The sequence below is a fragment of the Xiphophorus hellerii genome, chromosome 9 (genome assembly GCF_003331165.1).
Source record: "Xiphophorus hellerii strain 12219 chromosome 9, Xiphophorus_hellerii-4.1, whole genome shotgun sequence".
Lineage (NCBI taxonomy): Eukaryota > Metazoa > Chordata > Actinopteri > Cyprinodontiformes > Poeciliidae > Xiphophorus > Xiphophorus hellerii.
The window spans coordinates 21,036,358-21,051,753 of NC_045680.1; the positions used below are offsets into that span (position 1 = coordinate 21,036,358).

The following is a 15,396-nucleotide window of genomic DNA, read 5'->3' on the forward strand; positions in this document are numbered from 1 at the left end:
CGCCAACCACTTAGTATCTGGTTCACTTCTACCCCAAGCAGTGAGCTTTCCCATCATCTGCTCTGTTCCTCACTGGGCGGGACGTGAGCAGATCTGCAGTGACCACAGCTGCGAGGCACACTCAACGATGAGAACCTTCACCTTTTGGTTCTGATGAACCAAAATAAACCCAAATATTTAATTTTGTCTAACAGAAATTAAGTAATTTGACTCCAATGCGCCCCCTATAGGTTATTCCGTCAGCTATATCTCCTCACTGCGTCAGTCGATCTCCACCAGATTTTTGGTGCATTAGAAAGTGGTGCATGTTGTCTCTATTTTTAGTTCATCATCTTGTTAAAACCTGCTGGATGAAATTGTTTCTAATCTTTTGATTCAAAAGTGAAACAATAAACAGGGCCGTCATTAATCAACTTTATTTTATGAGGATTTTGGACACATGTTGCAATATTCAATACATGCTTTATTGGAGCAGTTTTATACAGGGATGTTGGCTGGTAAATCCCTGCGGGGCATGTAAAACCACAGGAGTTTTCATCATGGCGTTACTGAATCAAATGCATCTCATGTTTTTGGTTAAACTGATTCGTGGTTTATTTAATTCACAAATATATAGCTTTACACGGAAAACAACAAAATCACATACATGGATTAAAGGCGGTACAAAAATAATTCCTCTGAAAACAACATCGTGGACCATGCCACGGCGAAATAAGGAACGGGAATAAAGGAAAAGCAGGCCTGCGGGAGGCACCGTGCCTCCAATGTTAATGGAGTTTGGTAGTTTTCCTACAGGTGAACTGGAGGTTAGCTTTCTATGGAAAGACAAAAGGGCCACAATTTGTCCGACTCACTTTAAGAGATTATGTACAAAATCAGCGGATTAAGTCAGGATGCTGTAAAAGGTCAGAAAAAACTATTTTAATCTATTTTAAATCATCCTGACTAATTAAAGGATTTTCTTTTCATAACTTCTTACACATATTGGGTGGAAACTGACTAATTGTGAGCTTTTTGCTTTTCCATATCTTTGTAACTGCTGCTCATGTTATGGTCTAAAATTGAGTCTCTGAAGCAGGAACAGGTGAGCAAACAGTCATTGATGCTGGCCTCAGTTAGCCTGCTGACGACCCAGCCTGAGGTCGTAGGACACTAGGTGGAAGTTGTCCCAGGCAAACAGCTTCCTTTGGGCCAAGCTGTAGTCAATCATGCTGTTGTAGCCGTACTTGTTCTTGAAGGGAATGGACACGGCCTTCAGCTGGCTGGTTGCTGTGTCGTACACATGGTTGATGGTGGTGTCACGGGCTGCGTAGCTGGCCACGGTGTAAAGCTTCCCGCAGATCATGAAGGAGTTGGCCACGGACGCCTTCCTGATGCTCGTCTCCCAGCTCCTCTTCACCTCCAGACTGTGTGGGTCCAGCTTCGAGATCACAATGGCTCCTTGGGCCTTGCTGGTGGAGTATACGGCCCACAGCCCCTTCTCGTCCACAGACAGGTCGATGTCCGTGTACCCGCCCCAGGAGTAGGGGAACTGGCCATGGAAGCCAGCGTGGGGGAGTTCATGACGGGCCGCCACATTCTCAGAGGCCAGGTCATAGCGGATCAGGGTGCGACTCAGCCGTCTCTGGTAGTACAGGGACCCTCGGTATATCGTGGCCCCGGTGCTTTCCAATGGGTCTGGCAGCAGCAGGACCTGTCACAGCAAAACATGAGGGAATAACTAGGACTGATCTGAGACTTTGAGGCGCTGTACAGGCACCTCAAGGGATTTGAGGCACCTTGATTTTCACAAATTAGGACATAATTATGAAGTGGAAGGGAAAAGACCCATGGTTTTCAAGACGTTTTGCAGAAGAAAGCCATAAGAGTCAAGAATATATTTTTATACACGTCATGTTAAGGGGTTGTCGTCCTGTTGGGAGGTGAGCCTCTGCCCCAGCTGGAAATACATTGCAACCTTTAGCGGCCTTCATTTTCCACAACAACTCTAACCAGTTTTCCTGTTTTGGTAGAAAAAGCATCTGCTTACCATGACGCTGCCACCAACATGTTTCACTGCCGTGGTAGTGTGCTCAGGGCGATGTTCAGATCCGTATGCAGGGTCTGGTCTCTCACCAACTCAAAATTAAGGCTATTCAAGACCTTTCTAAGACCATTATGAATGATGTTTAAGACCTGCATCATGATAGAAATGTACAAAAGAAAACTACATATTTTACATAGTAATACTAAAAAGCTTGGCACTTTAGTAGCGCCAAACTACCAATGCTTGGTGCTACTAAATGCCAAGTATTGTATGCCCATTGGTATACAATACTTGGCATTGTATGCCAAAGTATGAGTTGGCATCAGAAGTGAACCAGCGGCAAAGACAGATAAATTTGCACTTAGCCATTATAGAAGGGTATATTAGAAGTTAGCTTAAGACACAGAACATAAAGAAGATATCTAAGTGCGACCCAAAGGTTTGCCTGAATAAAAATTCACGGGAGAAAAAGAAACTACATAGAATACACAAGATTAAATAGTTCAGGCACAACAAAATGTAAGACTTGTGATTAATGTATTTAAGGCAAACTTGCATTTTTAAACTGAATTTAAGACATTTTAAGGCCTTAATAGATTAATTTAAGACCTAAAATGTTTTAAGGGTGCACAGACACCCTGACAGATAGCATTTTACATGTTGGCTAAAAAGTTACAGAAATGATCCAAAACTGTAAACTGTATGTCTTATGGTTTTTGCTTAACAGAGTCTTTCTTCTTGCCACTTTTCCATGAAGACCAGAATTGCAGAGAGCTCAGCTAACAGCTGGGGAAAGCTGTTAACAGCTGTCCTGTTAACAGCTTTCCCCACCTAAGCTGTGCAGCTCCTCCAGAGTGACCATGCACACCTTGGCTGCTCCTGATTATATTGGAGCTTTCTGTCAGGTAATCTGGCTGTGCTTTTTCTGTCTTAACCATGCTTCATGAGATGAAATCTAAAAATTGTTTTCTAACCCAATTCTTTTTTAAAACCTTTCCACAACCTCAGTACTGTCCTGCAGTGCTTTGGTCATCATGATGACAAACCTCTGAGACCTTAACAGAACAAATGTGAAGGTCTCAAATACTGACATCAAATAACTCACCAGTCATTTAAAGACTACCATTGATCATTAATTTGGCGTCTTCTAAAGGCAAATGGCTAGATTTATGTTGGGTTATCTGTGTTGGAAGCTCAACACAAATGCATGTTACAACTTTCAGATTTTAATTGTACGTAGTTCTGAAAACCATGTATAATTTTCCTTCCCTTTCATAAGTATGCACTGCTTTAGTAGTGCACTAGTTTGTGGTAGGAGCATGAATACTTTTGCAAGGCCCTGCTACACCTACCTTGGAGGGGAAGCCTTTGGAGAGCTGCTCCATGTCATCATACCCATACAGCTGCCTGACCTCGGTGCCAATCGTGTCGATGCGCCAGAGCATGCTGGCTCCATAGGGGGAAACGGCCTCAGGATCCTGCATCCAGACACCGTATTTGCCTGCGATGTTGTCGGCCTTCCTGTGGGTGACCGGCTCGCCCACGGAGATCAGCTGCCCGCATCCTGCAGGGCAAGGAAGACGAGACGCGGGAGACGGGAACGATGAAGAGACTCAACATAGTTGTCACAAATCAACAGAAGCCGCGATGAAAGACAAGTTTTAAATCGTGTCAAAGCTTTGAGATGTTCAGTCTGCAAGACTTTGAAGGTCATTGGATGACCCGAATCTGGCAGGCCCGCGATATAGAGCTACACTTCTAGAATCAAACCAAACATGGAACCGCAGTGGTTTTTAAACCAATACCCGTGTTTCATCCTCAAACAAACTTGCATCAAGGAGGTAACACAACCGTTTGGTTTTCTCTGAGTCACTACCTTCAGAGGAGAGGCTGCGTGACGCAACTCATCCAGGATCTCAGAGAAAACGATAAGGTTGGCTTTATATTTATCTCTTCCTAAAATACCACCTTCCTCTCGGGTTCCGGATGTAGCCCCAGATTTAAGATTGGATGGCAATGTGTCTTATAAATACGCCCAATTACTATGTTGCCTCAGAGCGCTTTGGTCTCAAGGAAGATGGAAAGATGCGTCGCGTTGACTCTTTGCGTTCCCCTATAGAAAGCTGTGAGACGCAGGGTGTGGGTTTGGGGGGGAGCCCACCCGAGGAAACGTTTAACAGCCACATTAAACGACAGCCTTGTTAAAGGTGCTTTCCCTCTTCATTTATGAGGCAAACATGAAACTCAGAGGGCGCCTCATACCGACGGTTCGGCATGACGTCGGTATTCTCACCCTGAATGCCTCGGTATTAATAGTCGTATTTGCTTTGAGGCTGTCAGCAGGAGGGGTGAGTGTCATGTTTGCCCGGTCACACCAATGGAGGACGACGAAACGGGGCCTGTCTTTAAATTTCAGCTTCTTTTATGTCTTTTTATGGACACATTGGCTTCTAATTGTGTGTGATATTCTCTCTCTCTCTCTCTCTCTCTCAAAAAAAAAAAATAGAAGAAGCTGGATTTGGGTTAGTGCGCTTGGTGGAGAACATCCCGTATGTTTAGCTAATTTCAGGCTAAAGAATAAACACCTGTGTTGTCGACATTGCCGTCTGGTGCAGGCACCTCGGTCACCTCAGCCTTCAGCTCCTGAAAGCCCTGGGCTCCATGCGGCCAGGTTGAATCTAAACCAACAAGAGAAACTCTGATTTATATGCAAATAATTACAACATTCATTAAAATAAGAATTGTTAGGGATTAACATCTAAAAAAAATTAAAATAAAAAAAAGACTCCCACAAAAACACAAAATGTTACCAAGTATTTTTTTTGTCTAGTTTGCAATAAGACAAAACTAACTTACAAGTACATTTTTAGCAACATATAGGAGTTTGTGTTATGTAAGTAATTCCTCAATATTGATTTTTAAAAATACTATTCAACTGGCAGATTTGTTTTCACTTATAGCAAGACATTTTCCCCGTGATATAAGTGAAATAATCTGCCAGTGGAACTGGTATTTTTTTTAACGAACATTGAGGAATTAGTGATTCAAAACAAGCTCCTATTTCTTGCTGAAAAGTTGCTTGTGAGTCAGTTTTGTCCTACTTCAGAGGTACTAGGATACTTGCTCTAGGAACTAGGCCAGAAATACTTGGGGACATTTTGCGTTTTTACAGTGCGGCCTCAGGAAGGGAATGTTCTGCAGAAAACCGGCCTCACCTCTCGGGTTGCTGCTGTCGCCCTGCCGGTTGGGCCTCGTCATGAGGTGGGACATCTGACTGGAACCTAAACGCACAGACACACCGCAGCTGACTGATGCGTGTTGCGGGTTTTGAGGTTTGTGCAGAGTGCCTTGGAGTGTGCCTCAAACCACCTGATGAGCTGAACAAGACTGGGTCTGGCTCTGTACTTTGACTAGGTCATTCTAACACACGGACAAACATGAATCGAAACCATTCAGTAGTAACTGGGACTTGTGTGCTTGTAGTCGTTTTGTGTGGGGGATTTTTTTAGCCTGCAACCAGTTTCCTTAATATTATTTGGCTGCATTCAAATAATATGCAGCCAAAGTGGCTTTCCCCACAACATCATGCTGTGGGGAAAGCCACTCCCACAGCATGATGTTGTCACTGCCGTGTCTCATCGTGAAGATCATGTGTTCAGGGTGATGTGCGGTGCTAGTTTTCTGCTACGTAGGCCAAAGAGTTTGATTCTGGTCTCTAACTCTTTTCGCATGTGAGCTGTGATCGTTACTGTTGTGGTTTACAACTGGGATTGAAGTGGAAACATGTATAATCTATTTGAATCAGTCTGTGTGAATGAATCAATTTGATTATATTTAAAAAAATAATATAAATAAATAAATTGGATCTGCTCGTCTCAAGTTGATGTTTGTTGTAAATTAGGGCTCAACTCTTAGTTGTTTTTGCCTAATTAGGGGAATCTGGAAAGTCACTTAGTCGCACAGTTTTCCATTATTTCTTTGAAATGAAATATAAGCTATTTATCATTTTTCTTCACCGTTTCGAACTACTTTGTGTTAATCTGTGATGTGGGATCCACAAAAATAAAACACAGGGTGTGGTTGTGGACAAAGCGCGATTATAGTTAAGTGGGTATGATTACCTCTAAAAAAGCTCCGTATGTCTTTCATTTACCACTATGTCTTTGTTATATTTTTGCTCTCCAGATTCCCTCCGACCAATTTCTTTTTTTTTTTCTTTTTTTTTTTTAGTTTGTTTACTTCCCAAACCCATCACAGCGAAACGTAAACCCTGTCAAACTTGAATCTGACAAACTGTAAACAGCTCCGTACGGAGGCTCCTCACGATCTAAACACTGCCTTGATTACAAAAGAGAAAGTGAGACGCCTGGATGTGTTTTGGTGAAAGCTGTTGGTGCGCGAGTCCACATGGGATTTTTATTTATTTATTTTTCTCCGCAGCTTATCGCACACGCCTGTTGCGCAAAAATGTTCCGCCGTGTCGGGCAGGCAGCGAACCCCAACGACCCGGAGAGCATTAAGAGTCAACATCTGGAAGCTGACGTTGATTTTTTCCCCCCGTTAATCAACAGAAGCATCAGGTCCGTAAATGGGCCAGATGATGACCAACAGGTGCTGTCGGAAAAAACAAAACCGGTGCAAAGAGTCTCGGTCGCTCATAGACTTTGACTCGTTTCCTTGTTTTTACCACGGAGCTTCGAGAAGCATTGATGGTTTGGGGATTTCATGTGACAAACCAAACCAAAATAGTCCGTAACTGTGAAGCGGGATTAAGTGTTGTGTTCGTAACTTTTGGAAAAAGTCTGAAAGGTTTAGCATTCATTTGATTATGGGCTCATATCCGGATAGCACTTTTAAAAGTGAGTACAGCTGATTGGCTTCAGAAGTCAGCTGTAGGTCTCTGCACATCTGCAGGCCTAAATCATCCTGTATAGTCTTGCAAAAATAGCTCAATCTCAGTCAGATTAGACAGATTAGAGCGAATCTGAGCATCTATTTTCAAGCTTCTCCACAGGTTCTCGGAAAGATTTAAGTTTGGACTTTGACTGGGACGTTCTTTGACATGAAAATGCTCTGAGCTAAATCATTTGGATAAAGTTCTTGTTGTCGTCCAAGATGTTTGCTTCCAGGAATGTGTTTAACTCCATCCATTGTCCCTTCAGCTCTAAGAATTTTCCGTGGATTGTGGCACATCGATAACTGATTTGGTTTCACAGAATTTCTTTTCGGGGTGTCTGAGTGAAGAGGCTGAGTACAGGTGGATTACGTACTTTTCAGATTCTTTCTTTCCTCCAATTCACTATTGTGCTTTACTTTGTGTTGGTCTACCGTTAAAGAAAAATCCAGACATTTATGGTTGTGAACATTTGGAAAATGTTCTTAGGGTGTTAACAGATTTGAAAGGCACTGACTGTATCGACAAGTTATTTAAATAGTGACTCTATCGCTGAAGTCCAATCTTCATCCCGCACTCCTCCAGAAATTTGTCTTTTTTTCTCTTCTTTTCTTCATCCCGTGTGCTCTCTTCTATCTTGCCACCTTTTTTTGAGGGGGTTGCAAGTCAAAACTCTGCATTTTTTTGAAAGTCACGTATCGACGCTGTTGCAGCGACATTAATGACCGTTTTACGCCTTGGCAGCACTTTCAGAAATCACCGTGACCCGCTGTAATCTGGAAAGGAATTTGGTGCAAATCACGCCTCACTTTTCGATCTGGATTCAAAGTCGTGAAACACTGAAATATGTCGGACCTCGGTGATCCTCGAACTTGTAAATTCGACTGAGCGCAACCGGCCAGGCCTCATATAAGAAAGATTAATACCGTTTGCAGCGTAGGGTTAGCACGTGCGCTGTCGGCTGTATTTAAAAGCCTATTTTCAATGCAAAACATAACAATCTGAGAACATCAACTCGTATATTTTAACTGTTTAAAAAGGTCACAGAAATACTGTGGGAGTTGTGAGAGATAAAAATCCTCCTGTCAAGGGTTTCACTCTTCACTACAAGCCAAAATGGCTTGATTTATGTTCTCTCTCTCTCTCTCTGTCTGCTCTGCTCTGGTCCTGCAACCCTGGCTCTGAGCATGATCTATCCGGCATCTGCCTGTCACCCTTATGGGGCCCTCCCTGTGTATTTCAGTCTGCGGGTGAAAACACGAGGAGCTACACCCACAGCTGAGAGGATGTCGGAGGTATACAAGCATCCGGAAGCAGAAGGGGTAGAGGTGGTTTCGTAGGACGACGGGAAAAAAAAAGATTTATCGGTCCAGGAAATCTCAATGTTAAAACCCAATGATGCATAATTCCAGGTGGGTAAACAGAGAGGCGCTTCGCTGGAAAGTAAAGGAGGAGCGGTGACTAAAGAGGGAGGAGGAGGAGGAGGAGGAGGTGGAGGTGGAGGTGGAGGTGGAGGGGCAGGGGAAGAATTTGCACCGGGGCACGTCGTCCTCCTCGTGCTCTCTCCTTTTAGGGCCGCTCGCGCGCATTTCCCGCCATGCTGAGGGGGGAAACACCAGCCATAAAGACAGCAGGGCCTGCCCTTAAATATAAAGCTGATCCTCCATGGCCGCCCTCCAGCGTTTCTAAAAGTAAAGGCAGGAAGACGGGATGGTTGGGAGTGGGGGGGGGGGAAACCCGAGCCGGGGGTCTCTGCGGTATAAAGGGGAAACCAAAACATTACCATGCAAACGCAAACACACAAAGACGTATGTGGCATGAAAACATGGAGGTCATCCATTTTTGGTTTTTTAACCCTTAAAAGCCTGACGCAACTAGTCAGAAATAACCAACTTTGCTGTTTAAATTATTATTTAGACAAAATACCTGTTTAATTATTAATAGTGCTACACCGATTAGCTATAGTGACAATTGCAATAGAAATATATTGAAATCTAGATAAAGTTTTCAGTATAAATAGAATAAATTTAACATCCACTAAATAGCACGCTGTACACTGATGAATGAAATTTACATAGATAAGTAAAAAAAAAACAACAACGCACATTTTGACCAGTCTTTCTGTAAAGCTGTCAATGATAATTATGTTTGGGTTTTCTGGTTTGTTTTTGCTGTATGACTCTAAAAACATTTTTTTTTTTTAGTTAACATCTTCTCATTCCTTGGAAATAAACTTTGTAATCCATGCAAACTGTTTGTTATTAGCTGCTCACAGCCACTGTGGGTCTTTGAATAAAACTGACACCTGTCCTCTGCAGGACCTGCAGGATGAGACAAGCTTGAGGATTTGATACAGCAGATTTATTTTTTAGAGGTTTCAGAAATATCTGTATAAAAAGTGCAACATTTCGCGATGCAGGATTATCAAGCCAGATATACTGTACATTTGTCATTATGAATAAAAGCTATCAGAAATGCATGTATCAAAAACAATACATTTGGCATTATAAATTTTAATATTGATTAAATGAATGCAGATCACAAATTGTGGAAAACTAAGCAATATTTTTTAAATTGAGAAATGAATTTTATGGTATAGTTTTTTAATTTTCCTGATCAACATTTAAGCAGATGGAGGGGGGGGTTGTGTGTATTGTCTCTTACCAGCAGCCGGTCTGCCTCTGCCCCAGTCTTGCTGGGTGGCGGTGGCAGCTGCCATTGGGCTCTGAGACAGGCAGGGTCTGCTCCTCAGCCTCTCCGTCTCCCGCCTCATCTCCTCCATCCTGAGCTTCAGCGTGTCCAGCTCCCTCTGCAGCCTCTCTTTCTCCCCTTGCAGCAGGTTCCTCTCTGCCACCGCTCGGCTGAGAGCCTCCCGGAGCTCGGGCTGCGGTCTGGCAGCGGCCCCCTGCTGGCCTCCCCGCGGCTGAACGTCCTTCCCGCCGAGCTGGGCCACCAGCGCCTCCAGCACACCGAGCCTGGCCTTCAGGCCGTCCAGCTCTGGACCTCCAGCCTGAGGGCAGGTGGCCTCCGCGGGGCTGGGCACGGTGAAGGTGTACTGGCATCGGCCGCTCCGGTCGTTCCCCCTCCACAGGGAGGCTCGGTCCTGGGCATCACCTCGCAGCAGGAGACCACATACGCACAGCAAGGAGAGGAAGAACATCTTTCAGACACGCCTGAGCAATTTATACTAATATCTTAAGTCTTTTTTTGTTTGTTTGTTTCCCCACAATCCAACTTTCTGTTCCTGTGCAAATTGATTTTTTTTTTTTTTATCCAAGCCAATTTCCAGATTTAACTCAGAGGTTTTTTCTCTTATCAGGTCGTCTTGCCCTCTCGCCTTGTCTTGTTCTCTCTTCTATGAGCAGCTCTGCAACACTGAGCTCTTCCCATCTGCTCTCAGATATTTATACAGTCTGGAAGGGACACAAGGAGGGAAACTGGAAAACAGGGAGGAGAGGAGAGGTGAAAGGAAGAGAGGGGGGGACAGGGGGAAAGGAAAAGGTGTAGGGAAAAGGACAAAAACACAGGATTTTTTTGAATGATGCTAAATTTGCAAAATGATGTTTTGGGATATTAGGTTGTTAAATCTGACGCTTTGTAATAGTTGGGATTTTGAAGATCTCATCTGGAAAAACTGTCCTTTTTTTACGTGTCATGTGCATAAAAAAAAGAAAGTTCCTGTTCAAATTCTCAGGAATTTAAAGAAAACTTCATTTTATTTTGTTTTGAAAGGGTTTGTTAAAAGTTTACAAACAGTTGTAGTAAAAAACTCTTTTGGCTTCATTATTTGGTATAAAAACAGATTATTTGATCCCAGAGGCTGTACACCTAGCTCAGGAGTTGGACTGCTCCCAGCGTAAAATGTCTCAGCAGTGCATGCAGACGCTGGTTAAATGGTTATTGACAAAAAAAAAAAGCTGATGATTTTTTTTTAAGCGTGAATTTGGAGGTAGTGCGTCATAAATGATGTGTGGTCAAGTTGACTGGCTCCACCTCCAACCTCCACATCCACAGTAAATAGTCATCAGCATCGCCAAGACAGTTATCACACTTAAAACCTTTCAACAGGACCTTCCTTCAGCTACCCCTGCAAGGTTTGGGTCCAACATGGTGGCGAGACATGATCCCTGTTGGACACAGTTTCCTCCTGAGGAGCCGGTGTCTCCTTACATATGGGGGGCATTAGTGATCGGATAGGACGCTGACCCCCCAGCACACAGTGTCCCTCAGAGCTGAGACTCTTAGGTGTGAAGTGTGAGTCCGTGCTTCAGACTCCACACTGTCTCTGCAATGCGTTTATACTCTCTCACGTTTAAAACAACTAAAATTAGCTTCTTTTTTTTCTTCTTCTTTTTTTTTTTACGCTCGCTTCCTCTCCGGTCACCCAAAATTTAACACGGTATCTCATTGCGTCACCTCTTGCCCTTCACATTTTCACTTCTCCTTCCTTTCATGTGCATAAATTTCTCATCCATCCATCTCTGCTGACCCGACCGGCCGTGACGTCCAAAGCATCTCTGGGTCGCAAAGGGCCTGAACGCCCGAAACCGGATGAAAACTTTTAGTTTACTAGCTGAGAAAGGCAGCGTCAACAGTAGCAACATGGGAACAAAAGTAGCTAAAGCTAAAAAAAAAGGGGGGAAAAAAATGTTCTTGGGAAAATGATGGGACGGAGAAAGTAGTTTGAAAACATTGCAAAAGACTATGTTATGATACAATAATTAATTAGAGTCATTTAGCCCTATCTCCAAAGAAAATACAAGTTAAAACAAAAACAATAGAAAGGCTGCCACTTTCTCTGGGCCTCAACTCGTTTCAATAAATCATCATGCAGGTGGACCAAATCATTTAATTGCTTTTATAAATCATAGCTGCGGCACTATGCCTTACACGCACACCAAATAATAACAATGTACGTCTAGACAACATGACTTGCCGTGCAGATTGTCTATCTATGGATAAAAACAGCAAGACTCGACATACATAAGCCCACAGAGTTGAACTGTGGATTCATTTGTCTACACTATAACGAATATATATACTTTTAGAATGTCTTGTCCTTTTTTATTTTTGGCTAATCTCATTTTTGGACGCGTGAAGCCGAGCTGGTGAAGCGCTCCAGAACAGAGTTACCTTTGTCGTACAAAAGCAGGGAGGTATATGAAAAAGAATATGGCAGCAGTTCAACTTTAGATGTACTTTCTTACATGTCTGAGAGGCTCCACAGAAATTGTTTTGAAATTTTACAGGGAGGTTTGGTAAAACGGTTATAAGCAGTTAATATCTTTCTTCCAGTATATAGCTCTCTTGGTGACCACGATAAGCAGAAATCCATGTTGTTCACGGAGGCGGAAGCTGCCAGCCCAGAGAGGAACCAAAACCAAAGTGGACGTCTGCTGTCTTAAAATACCTCAAGCTGGAAAACATTATTGTGAACCTAACACTGTGAAGCTTTGAACTATTGTGAGATTGGGAGTATTTAAAGAAAAGTTGATCATTACTTATAAGTTGGAGGCAAAACCAGCAATCTTCCTGCGTAGAACAACTTAAAAAGAAAACTTAGATAGAAGTATGTAAGGCTTTTTAAGTCAGAGTAAACTGTCCAACAATATGTATAGCATTAAAAAAAAAAAGTGAAATAATATAGCAATTTAATTGAAACTTGTGTTATTTGTTTTTTAAAGGGCTTATTTCTCTATCATGTAGATACTCAAACATGTCTTGTTCTGAATTCTTGCTTCACACAGGAAGATTATTAGTGGCGCACACCCTCCAACGTCCATTAATGTGAAAATAAACACATTAATGGATGTGTTTATGGACCCACGGTTTGTTTCTGTGTAACAAACTGACCAATCCAAACGTGACAATGGTTTAAAGATTCTGGAAACAGTATTGACATAAACTATGCCACATGGATTCGAGCAGAGATAAGAGAATAAACACCCACCCTGGTCCAGGCCCCTCTCAAGCTAGCAGCTAGCTTTAGCCTCCAGGACCCGGGTAAACTGGAGTTATACTGTATGAAGACGACAAGAGATCTACTGGAGAGACAGACATTAATTTTTTCACGTTCTCATAAAAAGTCTTGGATGATCCCTTTAATAATTCACAGCTGTTTAGTTCTGAAAGATTGACTCATACTCTGATAAACGTACAAAGTGATTGTTAGCCTCAATTTTGTCAATATCCTAAGTTGTTGTACTTGCTAGAGCAGTCTGACACAGAGAAACATCTTTGCCATTACACAAGTTGAGTTTTTGTTTTGTTTGTTTCTGCTATATTGTTGAGTGAATCTGAAATTAATCACTGTCATCAAGTTAGGTGTTGGCCTCTGAAACCTTTTATTAGTCAGCATAGTATTACTATTTTCCAGTGCAAGGCTCTGTTTATTTTCTAAAATACACATGAAGCCCAAGTACTGCCAAAACTGCTACTGTCCCTGCTTTGTAGTATCATAATGAGAATAAGCATATTTATATTTTTATCACAACCTTTCTGTGACCTGAACTGTGAAATGTAATAGACCAGGGACTATTTAATCAGTGTCAAAGTGTCTGGGCAGGCTGGTTGGCACATTGTCCACTCTCCTCCCCCCGTTAAATTAACTCGCTTTTATGTGACTCATATAACCATCACTATGCCCGGAATCTGAGGTCATCCAGCCGGAGGATCAAAACATCCTCTGCTGCCAGCGCGGGTGTGTTTGTGTAGACAGACAGGAAAAAAGACCGTCTCATTTATGGGTTGTAGTAAAATCTGTCTAAACTACACAGGTACTGGCCCAAGGCAAGTTCTTTCAATAACAAATGCGGCGTTGCCACTATTATTTCGAAACATTTTATGGAAAGAATAATCCGACCCTCAGTGGTTCTCAAAACAAGGCACCTCAAATGACCAATATCACATTATATCTTACACGTTGTTTTTATTTAATTAAAAAAAAAAAAAAAAAGCAAAAATCTATAAAAAGGGAAAGGAAAAAGTAAGTAAGTACTCACTGTTTCCAAAGGAATTTGGAGGGCAGGGAGCAGTCATGTGTAGCTCGTAAAATGCACCGAGTAAGTAAAGATGTGCTGGTGGCCATTGGCTCGGGGAGTTTATGAGCGTTCACGTGCGGTAACTCAAAGCAGACAAGAAAAATTTCATCTGTGATTGATGCTATCCATCAGTTTGGAAACTATATGATTGTCAACAAACAAACAAAAATTGACAATCTTTCCAAGAGTTGACAGGAAGATATGCAAATGAGCTGATTAGAAAGGAATTAAGCAAGAAGTTCCTGAGCTCAGATCCTGGCTTGTGGTTTTTAGAGGCTCTCCTTGTGCATGTCTGTCTTCTCCTGAGGGACAATGAATTAATTATGCCACCTTCAGTTGTCATAAAAATGCTGTATGTGTCCAACAGGACTTAAAAGAAATTTGATTTTGCAATTTCATGCCTTAATATTGGGCCTCTGTCTCTTTCTTTCTTTCTTTCTCTAGCGTTCCTCTATCGAGGCTTTACAAACATTCAGGGGAGCACTGGACATAGAAGTAGCTCATACAATGAGGTCAGCAGACGCGCAGCTCCACCAGGTGTTGGCTAATTGCTGCTGGCTAGTCTTCAGGAGCAGAGTGTGGGGAGTCGAAATCCCTGAAAACTGTAGGTCTGTGGAGGAGCTGGGTATTGAAGGTGCCACTTGGTTCCCCCCAAGCGTTTTACAAACCAGAATGGTTGCCAAGGGAGATTTTACTAACAGGTATGAAATGTTTTTGATTAGGGAACAACTCTATAACACGATGCAAAGCTCAAAAAAGTCGACTTTATGTTATAATGCCCCTTTAACCATGACAGACTGGGAGATGCCTTGCATGCAACACCCCGTCCAATGAGTTGAGATTGATTTAAGGCTTTTAACACATCTTTTCCACGACTTTCCATAAATGTGGCTAGCATTGTATGCGCAAACAAAACCCGTCAAGTTCTGGAATCATAAATTCAGTTACCATTTCAGCACTCATCTAACGTACTGAACTTTAGGAATTGGTAAGGATCAAAAGGTCTTTAATGTGTGCCAGTCCATAAAACCTTAGACCTGAAAGAAGGTCTGCTTACTTTGAGTTTCTTTGACCTATGACCTTTCTGGAGTGTTACTGATTTACAGGTGCTGGTGCAACGAGGGGGGAGGGATTCTGAACAGCTTTACCTATGCCTGCTTTAATCAACATCCAAACAATGCGTAGCGGATTAAATTACCGCTTCGACTTCGGAGCGGAAACAAAGCCACCGTCACTGTTGTGTGCATCAGTGGCAGATGTGACCCCTAACGTCCATATATCAACAAAGCAAATTGTCCCTCGGGGCCAGTTTAATGTCTGTTCCTGCAGTGGAGTTGGGCAGTTCTGGCTCAGTGTGCGGGGCAGTGTGCGTGTGTGTGTGTTCGTGCCTGCGGTACTGGGAGGAAGAAAGGCAGAGGGTCTGTCAGAGCAATAAC

General features: G+C 42.7%; 1 protein-coding gene across 1 annotated transcript; it reads right to left on the reverse strand.

Annotated features, from left to right (window-relative positions):
- Positions 1-400: 400 nt before the first annotated feature.
- myoc (myocilin) lies at positions 401-15,304 on the reverse strand. The gene is made up of 5 exons (XM_032571771.1): positions 9,585-15,304; positions 5,242-5,307; positions 4,612-4,704; positions 3,379-3,590; positions 401-1,693 (listed from the first exon to the last, which is right to left on the reverse strand). Exons 1-5 carry the CDS (start codon positions 10,078-10,080, stop codon positions 1,112-1,114), a joined length of 1,449 nt encoding a protein of 482 aa, XP_032427662.1. The 5' UTR covers positions 10,081-15,304; the 3' UTR covers positions 401-1,111.
- Between the last annotated feature and the right edge of the window lie 92 nt (positions 15,305-15,396).